General features: G+C 39.6%; 1 protein-coding gene across 2 annotated transcripts in view; it reads left to right on the top strand.

The window, feature by feature from the left end:
- The window catches only part of KCNQ5 (potassium voltage-gated channel subfamily Q member 5), a 592,302-nt gene that overhangs the window by 422,716 nt on the left and 147,680 nt on the right, over nucleotides 1–21,906 (top strand). For both annotated transcript variants that reach the window (XM_065911591.1, XM_065911592.1), the window contains exon 3: nucleotides 16,965–17,091. In XM_065911591.1, coding sequence (XP_065767663.1) covers nucleotides 16,965–17,091 — 127 coding nt within the window. The remainder of the gene's footprint in view (nucleotides 1–16,964; nucleotides 17,092–21,906) is intronic.

Raw genomic sequence — 21,906 nt, forward strand, 5'->3', positions numbered from 1 at the left:
ACTCCATTGATCTGTATTTCTGATTTTGTGTGTATTCCTGCATATTTCTGTTTTTGTGTGTATGTTTTGATTACTGTAACTTTGGAGTATGGTCTGATGTCAGGCAACCTGATTCCTTCAGTTCCATTTTTCTCTCTCAAGATTGCTTTGGCTATTCGTGGTCTTTTGCATTTCCATACAATTTTTTTTAAGTGGTTTTAATCCTGTGAAAAATGTCATTGGTAATTTGATAGGGATTGAGTTGAATCTGTAGGTTGCTTTAGGTGGTATGGTCATTTTGATAATATTGATTCTTCCAATCCAAGAACATGGTATATCTCTCCATCTGTTTGTGTCATCTTTGATTTCTTTCACCAGCATCTTATAGTTTTATAGTATACTATAAGTATGGTATACTTACAGTTTTATAGTACAGGTATAGTAGAGGTCTCCCTAGTATTTTATTCTTTTTGAAGCAGTCATAAATTGGGTTATTTCCTTAGCTTATCCTTCTAATCTTTCATTTTAGTGTATAGGAATATAAGTGACTTCTGTTTATTAATTTTGTATCCTGCAACTTTACCAAGTACATTGATGAGCTTTATTAGTTTTCTGGTAGCATCTTTAGGATTTTCTATGTATAGTGTCATGTCATCTGCAAAAAGTGTCAGTTTTACTTCTTTTCCAGTTTAGATTCCTTTTATTTCTTTTTCTTTTATAATTGCCATTCCAAAACTGTGTTAAATAGTAGTGATGAGAGTGGATATCCTTATCTTTTCTTTGATCTTAGAGAAAATGCTTTAAGTTTTTCATCATTGAGATTGATGTTTGCTGTGAGTTTGTCATACATGACCTCTATTTTGTTGAGATAGGTTCTATGTCCACTTTCTGGAGAGTTTCTATCATATATAGTTGTGTTAATATTCATTTTAAATTTTAAATTCTTTGTGGGTAAACTCCTATAGTTCTTGAGAGAAAGAAAAACCTATAGGATAATGAGAAATTAACAAATTACCAAATTGAATCAAATGAAAACATGGTTTGATTTCACTCATTTGGGAAACTCTTGGCATTCCCACTTTAATCTGATTTCGGACTTCTAACTTCAGTTTCAAGTTGAACTGATTCTTTTGTGATAATTTGGCAAAACCTTAGCAGAATGATAATTGGGTTCAGTTCAATGTGCTGCAAGCTGTTTCCAATTTTTCTAGCTTGGAACTCATGCCTCAGTGTTTTTGTTCTAACTCCGGCTATACACATATGGCTGCATGCAGACACACCTGTATATAAACGTTAAACAAACTAATGTGTAATTTTGTTAGAGTTTGGAGGGCTGAAAAGCCATGGGTAAGGCTGCCTTTCATTTCCACTGCATGTACCACCAACGTGGGCATCTCAGTGGAGAGCACCGCTGTGCTGTGTCCTGCAGACCGACCCCACCCTCCTCCCAGGCCTAAGCCAAGCTTTGCCCTGATGTTACTGTGACCTTAAGAAGGTGAAAGGGGAACCCAGAGGGGTCCCTTGGTGGTTCTCTCACATCAGGCAGGCATTACAGGAATTGACAGCAACCAGCCCATTGCTAAGTGTCTAAACTCACTACAGGGAGCAGCCTCCTCAAGGTCTCCCCCCCAGAAACCAGGATAAATGTCCTCTGGTTCTGACTCCCTGACACAGGGGCACCCGCCTTCTGCTGTGTGGCCACAGCACCTGGTGAAAACCTGCCCCTGGACCTTCTTAGGCAACAAAATGTGACTCTGACATTTGGGATGGGACGTTTTCAAACTACTCCCTCCCTCATGCCCCTCTGAGAACCCTCTGAATAAAGGAACATCAGTATACAAATGTGATTAGATGAATCATTTTTCAGAGAGGGATTTGAATTTTAAAAGTGTGGGGAACTTGAAAGGATAAGTTATTTATAGAGAAATTTGAGGGATCCAACAACCAGCAAGCAAGAAACCTAAATTTTCCTGGCAGTTCTGAAACGAGTTCATCTTCCAGAGTCTTCCGAAGGATTCGATACCAGCCAGTGAGGCGGCCCAGTTACTGGCTTCTAAACCATCTCAACCCCCAGGGCCTCATCCTCACCCTACTCCCACTTCCACGCCCCTCGCCTGCTCACCCCACTCAGTGTCTCCTCAGTAAATGCTGTCACACCCCCACCACCACCCTCAATATGTGTGATCCTGTCTTCAAGTCAAATCAATCCCTGTGGTAAAAACATTCATTTCCTCACATCTCTTCCAATTCACTAAAGTTAATATACCATCCCCCTAAAAGTAAAGAGAATGTGAAATCGAGCTAGGTTGATGGTGGTTCATGAGGGCCTACGGGTAATGGTTTGTAAGCCTGGGTTTGGGGTCTTTTTCTGCCCTGCAAAGAGACAAAAATCCAAAAGATGGTTTCCTTTTGTATTTTTATTTCTACATTCCAATTTAAGCATTGTGCCATTATTCAATCTTAGTTTCGTTTCCTCAGTATGTATTTGTCTGGCTGATCCTGCCAATGATGCCAGTTATCTCACTGTATCTCACTGTTGGCACTGTCCGCTGAAACCAGAATAGGTAAGACACAAGCAGGGAAGCTGGAAGGAAACTCAAGGAATCATAGGAACTGCAGATACATTTATTCTCTCCTGACTGGCACTGCAGCCATAGCAGCAGTACGCTATATTCTCTCCTCTTGTGGTTGAGCCCGCAGACACAGCCATAATGCAGCCTCACCACCATAAAGCAGCCGTAACGTAGCCCCAAGGGCTTTACCAGGTTGAACTTATATATTCTTACAGAACAAAAGTAGCCCATGGCCAAGCAAATACCTCATGACACATGTGCGCAGTGCTGTAAGTCATTTCAGCATAATCTTAACATAATCATTACAAAATGTGGGCTGAAAGCAAAAGGCCACTGAGCAAAGTAGCCTGACCACCACCATCTTGGCTAATTTGCTGTTTCCCTACAGTGTTATACTAATAGGGTTTTCCACATTACAAAGAACTATAACTACAAACCCTCTGGCTGCTGCCTTTCTTTGCAATTTAGGGCTCCATTGACATCACAGATCCTTTCCCTGTAGGGACTGTATGAGGAGGCATGCTGGCCTGCTAGCCCTTTGTTACTTTAAGTATACATACAAAAAAAAAAAAAGAGCAAAGACAGCTGGAAAGTGATGATGTTGATATTCGGAATAAGTCAGTACTTCCAATTTACTACGTCTAATTAGCCACAGCTCTTCAAGAACTGGTGCAAATGTCACGGGGTTTACAATCTCAGTGTATCATCTTCACAAAAAAATGCTATTTGATGGCATGAAAACAGAAATAACTAATGGTCACAGCAGACAGCTTGTAGATTAGACAAAGGTCACTGTGTTTTAATGAACCATGCTGTTAATTAATGAGAAAACAACAAGAACATGAGCTGTTAGGCTTGTGAATTTGTACCCAAAAAAAAAAAAAAAAAAAAAAAAAAAAAAAAATCAATCAATCTGCACCTAAAATCCCTTTGAGTAACTCACAAAGTAACTGCAAGAATAGAAACACAGAACCATAGTTATTAACACCAGCTTTACATCACAGGCTTCCTCCTAGTAGGTCACGTATTCTGATTATTATTCACTAATGTCTTTAGCAACCATTTGAGTAAATACAGGGCATTTTATTTAAATTAAAAGCAAGCCAGAGAAAATAAACAGATTTATCCTGAGGACCAGCAGCAGAGGCACCAGAAACTGTGTCTTGGTTGCCCTGAAAAGGTCAGGAGACCTTCATCCCAGATCGAAATCATTTCAAATGAGCATGACGAATGTTTGTATTTTTAACTCATTTGAAAATAAAATAAGGAGACCCATACAAAGGGTCATTTAGAACCATGAAACCAAAACACAGTGAGGTCCAATCCATCATTGGACTTGACGAAGAACATTTCCTCTTTGGAACCTGCCCCCCTGAGCTAGATGACAAGTATTGACTTTTTTTAACTGAATTTTTCTGAAGTAATTGTAGACCCACATGTAGTTGTAAGAAATAATATTAAGATATCCTATGTATACTTAACTCAGTTTCTCCAAATGATAACATTTTGTGAAACTATAGTGTCATATCACAACCAGGATAATATTGATACAATGCACAGATCTTACTCAGATTTCCCCAGCTTTGCATGGGGTGAGTATATGTGAATATGTATATGTGTTTGTGTGAGGGTATTTAGTTCTGTACAGTTTTAACTCTGCTAACAGTGAAGACACCAGAGAGCTCCATCAACATGAAGGTTTCTCAGGTCGCCCTTCAGTCACCACGCCCACGTGCCTTTCCCACCATACACCATCCTCTCTCCATCCCCAGCTTCCAGGAACCACTAATCTGCTCTGCATTTCTAAAATTTTTCAGTTGAAAAATGTTATGTAGACAGAATAACATGGCATGTAACCTTTGGGATTGCCTTTTTCCACTAAGCCTCATCCCCCCAGAGATTCATCCAGTTGTTGTGTGTGTCAATAGTCGGTTCATTTTTACCATGGAGTAGTATTCCATTATACGGATGGACCGCAGCTTGTTTGACCATTCCTATGGTCAGGACATCTGGGCTATTTTCAGATTTTGGTCATTATGAATGAATCAACTATGAACCTTCACATACAGGTGTTTGTACAAACATAGGTTTTCACTTCTGTGGTACAACCACCCAAGAGTACAATTACTGAGTCACGTAGTATGCAATTTTAACTTTATAAAAAATTGTCAAGCTGCTTTCCAGAGGGGCTACATCACATCTACACTAGCTATGCCTGAGAAACAAGGTTTCTGCTCATTCTCCCCAGTAGTTTGTGTTGGTACTATTTTTAATTTTACCCATTTTGATAGATGTGTAGTGTTATCTTGTTGTTTTAATTTGCATTTTGTAAATTTAATTTAATTTGCATTTGCTGATGATGTTGAATATTTTTTGATGTGTTCATTTGCCATCCATTATTTTCTGTTCATGTCTTTTGTCCAGTTTCTAGCTGAATTATTTTTTACTGTTGAGTTTTGAGAATTTTTATATTTCCGTTTAAACTGACTTACAGTGTTGTGTTAGTTTCAGATGTACAGCAAAGTAAATCATATATATATATATATATATATATGGACTTTCTTGTTGGCTCAACTGGTAAAGAATCCACCTGCAATGTGAGAGACCTGGGTTCAATCCCTGGATTGGGAAGATCCCCTAGAGAAGGAAACAGCTACCCACTCCAGTATTCTGGCATGGAGAATTCCATGGACTGTATAGTCCATAGGGTCGCAAAGAGTTGGACATGACTGAGCAACTTTCACTTCACTTCATATGTGTATATATACATATATATATATATATATATATATATATGTTTCTGTTTTGTAAATAAGTTCATTGCTACTGCCAAGTCAGTTCAGTCATGTCCGACTCTGTGCGACTCATATGTGTATATATATATGTACACATATTATATATATATATATATATATATATATATATATATATATCCATTCATTTTCCAGTTCTTTCACAGATAGTTTATTATAAAATATAATGTAGAGTTCCCTGTACTATACAGCAGGTCCTTATTAGTTATCTTTTTAAATTTAGTTACTTTTAATTGTAGGATAATTGCTTTATAATGATGTGTTGGTTTCTTCCATACATCAAGATGAACCAACTATGTATGTTTAGTCACTCAGTCATGTCCAACTCTTTGTGACCCCATGGGCTATAGCCCACCAGGCTCCTCTGTCCATGGAATTCTCCAGGCAATAATACTGAAGTGCGTTGCCATTTCCTTCTCCAGGGAATCTTCCCAGTCCAGGGATCTAACTCAGGTCTCCTGCGTTGCAAGCAGACTCTATCACCTGAGGCACCCAGAAGCCTATTGAATCAGCCATAGGTATACGTATATTCCCTCCATCTTGAACCTCCCTCCTGCTTCCCACCCCAGCCCATTGCTTTAGGGTGTCACAGAGCACCAGGCTGAGCTCCCTCTGTTATACAGCAACTTCTCATTAGCTATCTATTTTACATATGGTTATGTATATATTTCAGCGCTACTCTCTCAATTTATCCCACCCTCTCCTTCCCCGCCTGTGTCCGTAAGTTTGATCTCTATGTATGATTCTGTATTCCTGCCCTGCAAATAGGTTCAGCAGTACTATTTTTCTGGATTCCATATATATGTATTAGCATACAATATTTATTTTTCTCTTTCTGACCTAATTCACTCTGTATAACAGGCTCTAGTTTCATCCACCTCACTAGAACTGACTCAAATTCATTCCTTTCTTATGGCTGAATAATATCCCACTGTATATATGTACCACAGCTTTTTTATCCTTCTTCTGTTGATGGACATCTAGGTCAGTTGTCTATTTTATATATAGTACAAGTGTGTATATGTTAGTCACACTCTCCTAATTTATCATTTCACCCCACATTTCCCCTTTGATAACTGTAATATTTTGAGGTTTGCAAGTCTGTTTCTGTTTTGTAAATAAGTTCATTGCTACTGCCAAGTCACTTCAGTCATGTCCGTCTCTGTGCGACCCCATAGATGGCAGCCCACCAGGCTCCCCCATCCCTGGGATTCTCCAGGCAAGAATACTGGAGTGGGTTGCCATTTCCTTCATTAGTATCATTTTTATTAAATTCCACATTTAAGTGATATCATGTAATATTTATCTTTTGCTGTCTGACTTACTTCACTTAGTATGATAATCTATAGGTCCATCCATGTTACTACAAATGACATTAATCCATTCTATTTATGGCTAAGTAATATGGGCATGAGTTTGAGTAAATTCTGGGAGCTGGTGATGGACAGGGAGGCCTGGTGTGCTGCAATTCATGGGGTCGCAGAGTCGGACACAGCTGAGCGACTGAACTGAATATTCCATCCTGTGTATATATACATATACACCACATTTTCTTTATACTATCCTCAGTTAGTGGACATTTAAGTTGCTTCCATGTCTTGGCTATTGTAAATAGTGCTGCTATGAACAGTGGAGTGTATGTATCTTTTTGAATTATGGCTTTCTCCAGATATATGCCCAGGAGTAGAATTCCTGCATCATATGGAAGCTCTATTTTTTTTAAGGAAACTCCATACTCTTCTCCATAATGGTTATAAAAATTTATGTTCTCATCAACAATGTAGAAGGGTTCCCTTTTCTCCACACTCTCTTCAGCATTTATTGTTTGTAGATTTTTGAATGATGGACATTCTAACTACTGTGAAGTGATACCTCATTGTAGTTTTAATTTGCATTTCTCTAATAATTAATGAAGTTGAACATGTTTTCTTGTGCTTTTAAAACATCTTTTTATGTCTTCTTTGGAGAAATGTCTAGATCTTCCACCCATTTTTTTATTTTTTTTTATTAGTTGGAGACTAATTACTTCACAACATTTCAGTGGGTTTTGTCATACATTGACATGAATCAGTCATAGAGTTACACGTATTCCCCATCCCGATCCCCTCTCCTACCTCCCTCTCCACCCAACTCCTCTGGGTCCTCCCAGTGCACCAGGCCCGAGCACTTGTCTCATGCATCCCACCTGGACTGGTGATCTACTTCACCATAGATAATATACATGCTGTTCTTTCGAAACATCCCACCCTCACCTTCTCCCACAGAGTCCAAAAGTCTGTTCTGTACTTCCATGTCTCTTTTTCTGTTTTGCATATAGGGTTATCGTTACCATTTTTCTAAATTCCATATATATGTGTTAGTATGCTGTAATGTTTTTTATCTTTCTGGCTTACTTCACTCTATATAATGGGCTCCAGTTTCATCCATCTCATTAGAACTGATTCAAATGAATTCTTTTTAATGGCTGAGTAATATTCCATGGTGTATATGTACCACAGCTTCCTTATCCATTCATCTGCTGATGGGCATCTAGGTTGCTTCCATGTCCTGGCTATTATAATTTTCTTTTTTTAATTTTGAGCTCTATGAGCTGTTTGCATTGGTTGGAAATTAATCTTTTGTCAGTTACTCATTTGCAAATATTTTCTCTTGTTCTATGGATTGTCTTTAATTTTATTTATGGTTTCCCTAGCTGTGCAAAAGACTTTAACTTGGTCCCATTTGTTTATTTTTGTTTTTATTTTCATTACTCTAAGAGGTGGATCAAAAAAGATCTTGCTACAATTTACGTCAAGGAATGGTCTGCCTATGTTTTCCTCTAAGAGTTACACTTACATCTTAACCCATTTTTAGTTTATTTTTATGTGGTGTTAGGGAATGTTCTAATTTCATTCTTTTCCTTGTAGCTGTCCCAGCATCCTTTATTGAAAAGACTGTCTTTTTCTCCATTGTATATTCTTGCCTCCTTTGTCATAGATTAGGTGACCATAGGTTGGTTTATTTGTGGGTTTATCTCTGGACTTTCCATCCTATTCTACTGATCTATATTTCTGTTTTCATGTGTATTTCTATAGTTTCTGTGTCTGCGTATGTGTTTTGATTACTGTAGCATTGTAGTACGGTCTGAAGTCAGGGAACCTGATTCCTCCAGCTTCATTTTTGTTTCTTAAGATTGCTTTGGCTATTTGTGGTCTTCTGTGTTTCCAGACAAATTAAAAAAAAAATTGTTCTTGTTCTGTGAAAAACACCATTGGTAATTTGATAGGAATTGAATTGAATCTGTAAATTGCTTTGGGTGGTATCATTTTGACAATATTGATTCTTCCAATCCAAGAACATGGTATATCTCTCCATCTGTTTCTGTCATCTTTGATTTCTTTCATCAGTATTCTATGGTTCTCTGAGTACAGGTCTTTTGCTTCTTTAGGTAGGTTTATTGCTATGTGTTTTATTCTTTTTGATGCAATGGTAAATTGAATTATTTCCTTAATTTCCCTTTCTCCTCTTTCATTATTAGTATATAGGAATATCAGTGACTTCTGTGTATTAATTTTTTATCCTGCAACTTTACCAAATTCACTGATAAGCTTTATTAGTTTTCTGGTAACATCCTTAGGGTTTTCTATGTGTAGTATCACGTCATCTGCAAACAGATGACTTCTTCTTTTCCAATTTGTATTCCTTTTATTTCTTTCTTTTCTGACTGCTGTGGATAGGACTTCCAAAACTATGTTGAATAGTAGTGACAAGAGTGGGCATCCTTGTCTTGTTCCTGATCTTAGAGAAAATGCTTTCAGTTTTTCACCACTGAGAATGATGTTTACTGAGAGTTTGTCATATATGACCTCTATTGATGGACAGGGAGGCCTGGCGTGCTGCGATTCATGGGGTCACAAAGAGTCGGACATGACTGAGCGACTGAACTGACTGACTGACTGATGTTGAAGTAGGTTCCCTCAATGCCCACTTTCTGGATAGTTTTTATTTATAAATGTGTTGGATTTTGTCAAAAGCTTTTTCTTCATCTACTGAGTTGATCATGATTTTTGTTCTTCAGTTTGTTAATATGGTATATCACATTGATTAGCATAGATTGAAGAATCTTCACATGCCAGTAATAAATCCCAGTTGATCATGGTGCATGATGCTTTTAATGTATTGTTGGATTCAGTTTACTAGTATTTTGTTGATGATTTTTACATTTATGTTCATCAGTGATATTGGCCTGTAATGTGTGTGTGTGTGTGTGTGTGTGTGATGTCCTTACTTCATTTTGGTGTCTAGATGATTGTGGTCTCATAGAATGAACTTGGGAGAGTTCCTTCCTCTACAATTTTTGGAAGAGTTTCAGAAGGATAGGTGTTAACTCTTGAGAGTTTTTATATTTTCTTGATACTGGTCCTTTGTCAAATATGTCTTTTGCAAATATTCTCTGTGTATGTGTGTCTATAGCTTGTCTTTTCATCCTATACTTTTGAAAAAATCTGATTTATCAATTTTTCCTTATGCTTTTGGTATTAAGTCTATGAACTCTTTTCTTAACTTAAATCCTAAATATTTTCTCTTATGTTTTTTTTACTTATGTTTTAACACTTAGTCTCATAATCCATTTTAGATCAATTTTTGTATAAGGTTGAGATATAGAGGTTCATTTCATTGCATTTGGAGGGTAAATTGCCCCAGCATTGATTACTGAAAGGACTATTTCTTCCTCTGTTGAACTACTTTTGTATCTTTGTCAAATAATCAATTGAGTATATTTGTCTGAATACATTTCTAGGTTCTCTTTTGTGTTCCATTATTCTCCATGTGTCTGTCCCTCTGCCCAGACCACACAGTCTTGATTACTAGAGCTACGTAGAGGCTTTTCATATCAGATAAAGTAATTCCTCCCACTTTTTCCTCTTTCTTGGGAGTTTTTTTTTAAGCTATTTTGCGGTCTGTACCTTTCCATATAAACTTTAGAATAAGTTTCTTTACATCTACAAGAAAAGTTGCTGAGATTTTGATAAGAATTTCATTAAAACTACAAATCAGTTTGGGAGGAGTTGATATCTTTATCATGTTGCACCTTCTAATTAAAAAACATGGTATTTCCATTTATTTAGGTTTTCTCTGATTTCTTTTATCAACATTTTGTAATTTTCAGTATGCATATCCTGTACAGGTTTTGTTAAATGCATAGCTAAACATTCTATTTCCTTTGGAATGGTCATGAATAATACTGTGCTTTAATTATGGCTTCCACATCCTTTTTTTTAGTATGCAGAAATGTGTTTGTTTTTTGTATGTTGATCTTATAACTTACAACCTTACTGAATTCACTGATTAGTTCTAAGAGGTTTTTGATAAATTCCTTGTGATTTTCTCCTTAGACAATCATGCATCTGCAAATATAGTCTCTTTATGTCTGCCTTTCTAATTTGCATGCCTTTTATTTCTCTTACTTGCCTTACTGCAGTGACTATAGTATGCAATTATGTTGAATAAGGGTGATGAAACTAGCGTTTTTCCTTGTTCTTGATTTTCGGAGAAAAGCTTTCACTCTTTCATCATTAAGTATGACATTAACTCTAATGGTTTTGTAGATGACATTTATCAAATTGAGAGCACAAACTTCTAGTTCTGACTTGCTGAGAATTTTTATCATGAATGAGAAAATTGGATATCCACTTAGAAGAATGAAATTAGACCTTTATCCCCCATAATGTACAAAAACTAACTCAAAATGGATGAATGACTTAAAAGGAAGGCCTGAAAGTGATTCCATGATGGCTGGAAGAAATATCAATAACCTCAGCTATGCAGATGACACCACCCTTATGGCAGAAAGTGATGAGGAACTAAAGAGCCTTTTGATGAAAGTGAAAGAGGAGAGTGAAAAAGTTGGCTTAAAACTCAACATTCAAAAAACTAAGATCATGGCATCCAGTTCCATCACTTCATGATGCATAGATGGGGAAAGAATGGAAGCAGTGACAAACTTTATTTTCTTGGGCTCCAAAATCACTGCAGATGGTGACTGCAGCCATGAAATTGAAAGACACTTGCTCCTTGGAAGAAAAGCTATCACCAACCTAGACAGCATATTAAAAAGTAGAGACATTACTTTGCCAACAAAGGTCTGTCTAGTCAAAGCTATGGTTTTCCCAATGGTCATGTATGGGTGTAAGAGTTGGACTATAAAGAAAACTGAGCACCAAAGAATTGATGCTTTTGAACTGTGGTGTTGGAGAAGACTCTTGAGAGTCCCTTGGACTGCAAGGAGATCAAACCAGTTGATCCTAAAGGAAATCAGTCCTGAATATTCATTGGAAGGATTGATGCTGAAGCTGAAACTCCAATACTTTGGCTACCTGATGCGAAGATCTGACTCATTGGAAAATACCCTGATGCTGGGAAAGATTGATGGCAGGAGGAGAAGGAGACAACAGAGGATGAGATGGTTGGATGACATTACCGACTCTATGGACATGAGTTTAAAGAAGCTCCAGGAATTGGTGATGGACAGGGAAGCCTGGCGTGCTGCAGCCTGTGGGGCCGCAGAGTCAAACATAGCTGAGTGACTGAACTGAACTGAAAGCATAACACTATTAGAACAAAACATAGGGAAGGAGCTTCTTGATGCTAGTTTGGGCAATGAGTTTTTTGTTGTTGTTGTTGTTTTGTTTGTTGTTTTTTTTTTAAATCAAGACATAGTTAATATATAACATCATATAAACTTTAGGTGTCTAACACAATGATTCACACGTTTTAAAGGTTGTATTCCATTTATAGTTTTTATACAATATCAGCTTATTTCCTGTGTTGTATCTATACTACATATCCATGTAGCTTATTTATTTTATACCTAATAGTTTGTGCCTCTTACTTCCCCTCACTTGTCCCTCCTGTCTCCCCTCTCCCCACTGGTAACCATTAGTTAGTTCTCTGTATTTGTGAGTCAGCTTCTTTATTGTCATAATCACTGATTAGTTTTATTTCTTAGATTCCACATGTAAGTGATATCATACAGTATTATCTTTTGGTTTTCTTGATATAACTCCAAAATTACAAATAACAAAGACAAAAATAAACAGGCGGGATATTATCTAACTAAAAATCATTTGTGCATAAAGGGAAATCAACAACAGAGTGAAGACACAGCCTCTGACATGGGAGAAGACATTTCACACCAAATATCTGATAAGGAGTTAATATCCAAATATATAAGGACCTTTCTTAACTCACTAACAAAAATTAGTTAAATAACCTGATTTAAAAATGAGCAAATGACCTGGATAGGCATTTCTCAAAAGAAAACATACTAATGACCAACAGGTATATGAAAAGGTGTTCGACATCACTAATCATCAGAAATGCAAATCAAAACCACAATGAGATATCTCCTCACATATGTTAGAAAGGTTATTACCAAAAAGACATAAGATAACAAGTGCGAATGAGGATGAAGAGAAAAGGGGACCCTCCTACCCTACTGGTTGAAATGTAAATTGTGGGAAACAGTATGGAGGTTTCTCAGAAAATTAAAGCTAGAACTACCATATCACCCAAAAGAAATAAAGTCACAATCTCAAAGAGATAATCACAACAACATGTTTGTTGCAGCACTATTCACAATAGCCAAGGTATGGAAGCAACCTTAGTGTCCATCAATGGGCAAATAAATAAAGAAGATGTGACATAGATAGATAGATAGATAGATAGATTGGCAGAAACATATGAGAATATTAGTCAGTCTTAAAAAAAAATGGAATTTACAGTAACGTGAAGTTGGAGGACATTATGATAAATGAAATAAGTCTGACACAGAAACACAAGTAGTGCATGATCTCACCTATGTGTGGAATCTAAAAAGTTGAACTCAGGAAACAGAGAGTAGAGTAACTACCAGTAACTAGAAGATGGGGGAAAAGAGATACACTAGACCAAGGGCACCAAGTGTCAGCCATGCAGGATGAATTAGTCCTAGAGACCTAATGCACAGCCTGATAACTGTAGGTAACAGCAGTTTTAGTGTGTACTGGAAATTTGCTAAGAGATTAAATTTTAAGTGTTCTTACCATCACACATACACACACAGAAAACATGTTGCCTATGTGAGGTGATGGATATGTTAGCTTGATTATGGTCATCAGTTCCCAGTGTATACGTACATCAGGACCTCATGTATATGTACATTGTGTATATACACAACTCAAATATACACAATTTCTACTTGTCAATTATACCTCAGCAAAGCTGGGAAATGAAAAAGGGGCAAAAAAAAGGTGATCTTCTGCCAATTTCATTCCTTTCCAGTTCAGTCAGATTTATAATACTTTCCCTCTCTTTCTCCACAAAACTGTTCCTTTTAATTGAAAGAAGACAGAAATTTCAGGAAACAAAAGACAAAATCTGGTCAAAATGGTTTTCCTGCTTTTGCTCCCAATCAAATGAGCTCAAGTCTTGGAAGGGAACATTCTCATGGCCCACAGTTCTGGGCTGTGAAGAGAGGTGTTCCAGTCACCTCACTAATGCTCACTTGGTGACCAGAGAGTTTGAGCTTACTGTTCGCAAAGTCTAAAACCAAGCCCTCATAAAGAATATGAAGGAATGCTCTAGCAGGAGAGAGTTCTGACCCCAGTCTTACTCCTCCAAGGCAGAAACTGTGACCTTGTAGTAAAATCCAATTACAACTTCCTCTTGTTTTATTTGGAAATGAAGGATTTTTCCCAATGTTGTTTAATAAAAAAAAATCAGTAAGCGATATTCCTGAACAAGCGGTCCTGAGTAAATCTATAATGTACTGCCTCAGGATACAATATAGAAACGATTCAATGAGGGCCTACCTTACTATACTAATAGAATGTTACTTTATTCCAATAGTCTTTGTTCTCAAGAATATTGGCCATACATCTACCGGTAGCAGCTAGTCCCATAAAGAGGAAAACCTTTATGCGGTGGTGCCTCATTGCTCAGGCCATATTTGAGTTTTCTTAGCTATCCCTGACAATAGGACGCCCCACCAGGAGAGCACCAGACTCCCTGGCTCAAGTAGGAGGAGGAGACAGGGATAAAAGTAGGCCTGCCACTAAACGCAGACTCGACATGGGCCCAGCTACATGGCCCTGTGGGTGTCAGCAGGCTCTGTGTGAGGCTAGAGGAAGATTAAAGGAAGCCTTGCCTCCCCAGGTTCACTCCCAGCTCTTCCTAATGTGGCACTTCAGACACCTTAAGGATGAATAAACTCAACCACCTAGATATATAATGTAAGAAGTGTTAGTCGCTCATCATGTCTGACTCTGTGACCCGTTGACTGTACCCCACCAGTCTTCTCTGTCCATGGAATTCTCCAGGCAGGAATACTGAAGTGGGTAGCCATTCCCTTCTCCAGAGGATCTTCTCGACCCAGGGATCGAACCCAGGTCTCCTATACTACAGACAGTTTCTTTACAGTCTGAGACACCAAGGAAGCCCACCTAGATATATACTGAAAACTAAAACAAAGCAAACCAAAACAAAACCCTCATATCATGAACGAGTGTGTGCTGACCATGCTCTGGTTATCTGCATGAAATCATCTGTGGAGATGGGCAGGACTTCCCTGGTGGTTCAGAAGGTGAAGTGTCTGCCTACAATGTGGGAGACCCGGGTTCAGTCCCTGGGTCGGGAAGATCTCCTGGAGAAAGAAATGGCGACCCACTCCAGTATTCTTGCCTGGAAAATCCCATGGACAGAGGAGCCTGGTAGGCTACAGTCCATGGGGTCACAAAGAGTCGGACACAACTGAGTGGCTTCACTTTCACTTTTCACTTTCAGTGTTAAGTCACTGTAAGTAGCAGCCATAATAGTGGAGATTTATCTCCCATCATGAGAAATATTTGCAGGTTACTTAGTGAAAAATAACGGAAGGAGAGAATGCTGTATCTCTACTAGGCATTTTAAAAGTGTGGCATATCATCACGTACTCAAACTGAAGAAACAGACATTTCCCTGAAACTTGCAACAAAAATACCATTTTTCTAAATTTGATAATGGCTTTTATCCTGGGATATGGGGCGGGAGGATGGAGAGTAGATTAGGACCTTCACTTTCTATGCTCAACATGTCTGTGGTGTTTAGAGGTTTTAGTAAAAACCATATATCACTTTTATAATTAAGCAGTTATAGCAAAGATCAATTAATAACTGTGTATGTGTGTTAGTCGCTCAGTCATGTATGACTCTTGGCAGCCCCATAGACTGTAGCCTGCCAGTCTCCTCTGTCCATGAAGTTCTCTGCAGGCAAGAATACTGGATTATCATTTCCTCGTCCATAGGATCTTCCCAACCCAGGTCTCCAGCATTGCAGGTGGATTCCTTACCCCCTGAGCCACCAGGGAAGCCTCAATTAATAAACACTGTTCTATTAATACATTTTAAGTGCTGAGTCAATGCTTCTTTAAAAATAAAGGACGGAAATATTATTTTTAAAGGGAAACAAGTGTTGATAAACTCTGTGCCTGACTCAGTCAAGGAATGACAAGGTGACTATGACAAGTTTGCTCCAGAGACACTTTCTTAACAAATTCCAGTGGTTTCCCTTCTGTGACCAACTATTTAATGAGCCTCTTTAGTTGGCCTTTCCCAGGGTTCACTCACAGCTCTTCTTAGAAAATCTCAAAGCCTTCCTACTGGAACAAGTATTATTTTCTAGGCAGCTCTCACCAAAGGGCAGCCTAGTAATTAACAAGTTTCATCTCCAGAGGTTCAAGGGTCTCATTTCTGGCAAAGGATGTGTGTGCTACACACGATAACACTGTCAAAACTTGCTGTCTTATAAGGAGATTTTTGACATCATAACAAAAGAACTCAGTATACTCCTAAATATTTATCTCTCTTTGTCTCAGAACAACTCCTCAGAGCTCAGGGATTATGTCACTCCTGAGCAAAATGAGTGTAAAACTGTAAACTGTATTTTTGGAGTTCACTCTTTCACTTCAATTATTTCACATTACCAGGTAACTAAGGGCAATTGCACTATGTAGTCAGCCCTCCTTATCTCCAGGTTTCACATCCACAGGTTCAACCAACCATAGACCCCAAAAATACTTTTGAAAAAAAAAAAAATTTCCAAGAAGCAAAATTTGAACTGTGTGCCAGCAACTATTAACAAAACTTTTTTTTATTATATTAGGTGTTATAAGTAATCTAGGGATGACTCAAAGTATATGCAAGGATGTGCATGGATTACATGCATGCAAGCCCTACTCCATTTTCCATGCAAGACTTGAGCATCCACATATATTGGTGTCCTGGGGGTCCTGGAACCAGTTTCCTGGGGATACCAAGGGACTGCATATACCAGGCAAGGGGAACCTGTAATTTAGGCTGCACTTTTAGAATTAAAACTGACTCCTAAATTTGCAAGATATTAGAGACTTGAAGAGAAATAGTGTTCCACACTAGGAAACAATGTGGGGTTCTGATGTTCTCTGGGTTTACCTTGATTTGGAGCAAAGGAAATGTTAGTTTCCGACTTTAACAACCAGATGTTTTAGATGAAGTGCATAATATAGATTCCTGCTCTAGTTTGCTCGGTAATGCCCCTCCCTGACATGCCCTGTTTGATGTTTCAGGAATTCGTGATGATCGTCGTCTTTGGTTTGGAGTTCATCATTCGAATCTGGTCTGCAGGCTGCTGCTGCCGGTACCGCGGATGGCAGGGAAGACTGAGATTCGCCCGAAAGCCCTTCTGTGTCATAGGTGAATATCAGAGTCCTGGACGCCCCGGTTTAGGACACTACATCCTTTTCTTCTCCTGTCTCTGGTATTACCACATTCGGTTCATGTTAAAAGCTAATATTCATGGCTTCTTCACCATAGGCCAGGCTCTCTCATGACTTGAGAGTGCTAATTCATTTAATCCGCTTCCCAGCTCATTGAGCCAGGTATTGTCATTATCCGAGTTTTGCAGATGGAGAGGCTGGGGCACAGAGAGGTGGAGTTGCGAAAGTCACACAGCTAGTAAGTGGGTGGCGCTGGGACTGAGCCGGAGGACCTGGCTCCGGAACACCCATGTCAAGTTGAGTTGTGCTGAAACACACGGTTCTCAAGCATCGCCCTGAAGTAGGGGAAGCATTGATTTCCGTGAGCATAAAGACCTATTTTTGCTCTACAGTGTCAGCAGTGCCGCTTTTATGCTCTTGGTCTGCTGAAATGTGTAAATGTACTGTGTCCTGGTAAAGCTTACTTATGAGCAGGCCTCAAGGATAATTACATGTATGGTTTATTACACTCACTGTAACCATGAGACCTGATAAAGTGTTTTCCCCTCTGAAATTTGGGTCGCCACCCTACAGTCCCTGAATAAATACCACATGTCTGCAGCTCCCTGTCGCTTCAAAGAGATTCCAGTCACCTGGGTGCCAGCCTGAAACTATAAAACATTCCAGAGTTAAGATCTGGCACCTCGGAGTGATATATTTTAAAGTGTATCATAAAATTGAAAATTTTAGTCAACTCTATCTCAAATTTTAATTATTTTTTTCAGGTAAGTTGCCTACATCATGGCCTTTTATCCCTAAATATTTCAGTATGGATTTTCCAAAAGAAGACTATTAGTTTGCATAATCTGCTGTACTTAAATCGGACGTTAGTACAACCCCTTGTCTAATCTGCTGGCTGTATCCTAGTTTTGCCAGTTGACCCAATAATGTCCTTGTAGCATTTTCCCCTGCAGTCTAGGGTCACACATGGCGTTTAGTCATCAGGTCTCTGTGGTCTTCTTTTATCTAGAACAGTTCCTCAGCCTTTCTGTCTTTTACAACACTGACATTTTTGAAGAATTTGACCTATTTTTTAAAAAATGGAATGTTTTTATTCCTTTGGGGGAAGAATAGTAAAACCCTGTGTACAATAGCTTCTTGTAATTGTGGATGTTGTAGTTGCTGTTATTCAATAGTTACATTTGGTTTCCTTGCACTTTTCTCCTTCCTACTTCTTTGGCATTGGAGAAGGAAATGGCAGCCCACTCCAGTGTTCTTGCCTGGAGAATTCCAGGGACGGGGGAGCCAGGTGGGCTGCCGTCTATGGGGTCACACAGAGTCGGACGCGACTGAAGTGACTTAGCAGCGGCAGCAGCAAATCCAAATGCTGAAAGTTCCTGGTGAGCTTCCTTATTTCCACTGCTTCCAACCTGAGAAACTGGGATTTTAGTTACAAGCTAGTTTAGGCAAAGCTTCTCATCAACAGAGGATTTTCCATTCTGGTTGAGAAATTGTTGAGCATCTTTAGGTTCCTTCTTCACCCAACTCTTAAGGAGGAAATGGAGAAACCCTTTGCACGGGGACTGTCAGAGGAGTTCTTTGTTCCATCTTTCATGCCAGTGCTGTGTCCACGTCCTGGACACACGTCCCGAGCATGGGGAAGTGGGGGTGTTACCCACACACCTACATATTTCAAGAGTCTCCATTCATTCAACTGGACTTTGTGGAAACGTGACTGCTTGCAAAGCACTATAGTTACAGAAGTGACTCTAGTGCAATTCTAAGTTACATCAACCTCAAAACACCTTGCTTGGCCTTTGCTAATGCTGCTTGTCTGGCTGCCCCTCTTCTGCCAGATGAAGTGAAGAGGAAATTGGGCACCAACTCCCAGCCCCCAAGGGGCCCACCTGACCCCCAGGGCACATCCATGCAGGCACTTGGTTTTTCTCTGGAGGTCTCCTCTCTTTATGAATCCCTGCTCAAAGCTACACCACAAAACACTGTACCTCAATGTTAAATTATGGCACAAGAGCTTCCAGTACTATAAGGGACCCAAACAAAACAATTCACAAGGCAAACAGTTTAGCAGGACTCATTCAGCTTCTATAGGGTAAAGTTGGTTCACAGATGACTGCAGGAATGTCCCGTTTCAGGCTTTAAAACCAATTAAAAATTGCCAAAGGATGTTCAAACTACCGCACAATTGCACTCATCTCACATGCTAGCAAAGTAATGCTCAAAGTTCTCCAAGCCAGGCTTCAACAGTATGTGAACTGTGAACTTCCAGATGTTCAAGCTGGATTTAGAAAAGGCAGAGGAACCACATCTGTTGGATCATCAAAAACACAAGAAATTTCCAGAAAAACATCTACTTCTGCTCTATTGACTACGCCAAAGCCTTTGACTGTGTGAATCACAACAAACTGGAAAATTCTTCAAGGATTGGTAATACCTATCCATCTTACCTGCCTCCTGAGAAATCAGGTATGCAGGTCAAGAAGCAACAGTTAGCATTGGACATGGAACAACAGACTAGTTCCAAATAGGGGAAGAAGTACATCAATGTTGTATATTGTCACCCTGCTTATTTAACTTATATTGCAGAGTGTATCATGTGAAATGCCGGCCTGGATGAAGCACATGCTAGAATCAAGATTCCAAGAGAAATATCAATATACTCACATATGCAGATGTCACCACCCTTATGGCATAAAGGGAAGAAGAACTAAAGAGTCTCTTGATGAAAGTGACAGAGGAGAGTGGAAAAGTTGGCTTAAAACTCAGCATTCAGAAAATTAAGATCGTGGCATCCAGTCCCATCACTTCATGGCAAATAGATGGGGAAACAATGGAAATAGTGAGAGACTTTATTTTGGGGGGCTCCAAAATCACTGCAGATGGTGACTGCAGCCATGAAACTCAAGGAAAAGCTCCTTGGAGGAAAAGCTATGACCAAGCTAGACAGTATATTAAAAAAGAGACATTACTTTGCCAACCAAGGCCCATCTAGTCAAAGCTATTTCCAGTGGTCATGTATGGATGTGAGAGTTGGACTATAAAGAAAGTTGAGCACCAAAGAATTGATGCTTTTGAACTGTGGTGTTGGAGAAGACTCTTGAGAGTCCCTTGGACTCAAGGAGATCAAACCAGTTGATCCTAAAGGAAATCAGTCCTGAATATTCCCTGGAAGGACTGATGCTGAAGCTGAAACTCTGGTACTTTGGCCACCTGATGCGAAGAGCTGGCTCCTTGGAAAAGACCCTGATGCTGGAAAAGATTGCAGGCAGGAAGAGAAGAGGATGACAGAGGATGAGATGGCTGGATGGCATCACTGATGCGATGGACATTGAGTTTGACCAAGCTCCCAGGAGTTGGTGATGGACAGGGAAGCCTGGCGTGCTGCAGTCCATGGGGTCACAAAGAGTCAGACACAACTGAGTGACTGAACTGACTGAAAAACTGGTTTCATTCCAATTCCAGAGACGATGTCAGTGTATTTCTGGCCTCTAAGCTAAAGAGCAGGTTCTTTCCCACATGTTTGCTGCCTTTTGATAGCTGTTCTCAGCTGCAGATACATCAGCACATCTTGGTCCTTTAATCTTCCTCTTCCTCTCTCGAGTCCTCCTGGGACTTGGTGTAGCATGTGGTTCTGAAGATGGTGTTGTGTCGTTTGTAACTCAGCCACCTTTAAGCCTGTCAGCTGTGACCTTACCGATTTAGCGTGATGTGGTATAGATGTGGTTGGAGCTTAGTTACCTCTTCAGGCCTTTTCTTCATTTGTTATTTTACCTCTACCAAATCAGCTTCTTTGGAAGAAAACCTCACAGATAAATATATTATGAATACCCACTAGAACAAAAGCAAGATTTGTAATTACACTTAAGGTAACTATGCATTTTTCAGTCTTTTATTCAATATATGTGTAATGATCTGATTCGTGGTCCAGCTGAACCTATGTAAGAGTGAAACGTGTTCAAATGTGGCTCTTTCAGACGAGGTCGGTAAGATGTAACCTACACAGAGGAACCAAATGTCACCTGCCTGAAGGCAGCAGGGTGTCCCTAATGGCTCCCAGAGCCCTTTCTAGGCCACGCTTAGTAGGGCCATAAAAAATGATTGATGTCAGGGGTAAAATGAGCAATCGCAATGTAAAGTAAACCCTGGATTTCCCTGCTTGACCTAATTTACTGCGGCAAAGTGGACAGAGGTGCCATCTCTCCGCTACCCACTAGAGCCACACCTACAGCACGTCACGCTGAATCTGTTAGGTCACAGCTGACAGGCCTAAATGCGGCTGAGTCACAGGTCACACAGCTCCATCTTCAGAACCCCGTGCTGCACCAAGTCCCAGAAGGATGCGAGACAGGAAGAGGAAGATTAAAGGACTAAGATCTGCTGATAACTGCTGTGGGCTTGGAGATGAAGCTAAGCTCTCTCAAGACTCCACGGATCTGTAAGATCTAGTTACTCTGATCATGCCGCACACCCAAACATTTTCAGAAGGCTTGAGCATTCAAGAAAGGGCCCAGAGGAGACTGGTGGCCCGTGTGCCTGCTGTGTGGGGATGCCTTCTGAGAGCAGCCTGTAAAGCAGAGCTGAAGCAGAGCGAAGCCCCTTCAGCTGTCGCCTTGGGCAGGACTGATCCTTGCGGACCAGTTAATCCCATTTGGACACAGGTTGGTTCATGGGGCCCACGGGCTGATTCCCAAAGAATCGTAACTTCCCTCCTGACCTGCCCACTTCCCACCCCTGCGTGGGAGCCAGAACCGGAGCATTTCCAAATACTGTTGATTTAAGAAAACATAAAATCATT

Source organism: Muntiacus reevesi, chromosome 19 (genome assembly GCF_963930625.1).
Source record: "Muntiacus reevesi chromosome 19, mMunRee1.1, whole genome shotgun sequence".
In the NCBI taxonomy this organism is placed as follows: Eukaryota; Metazoa; Chordata; class Mammalia; order Artiodactyla; family Cervidae; genus Muntiacus; species Muntiacus reevesi.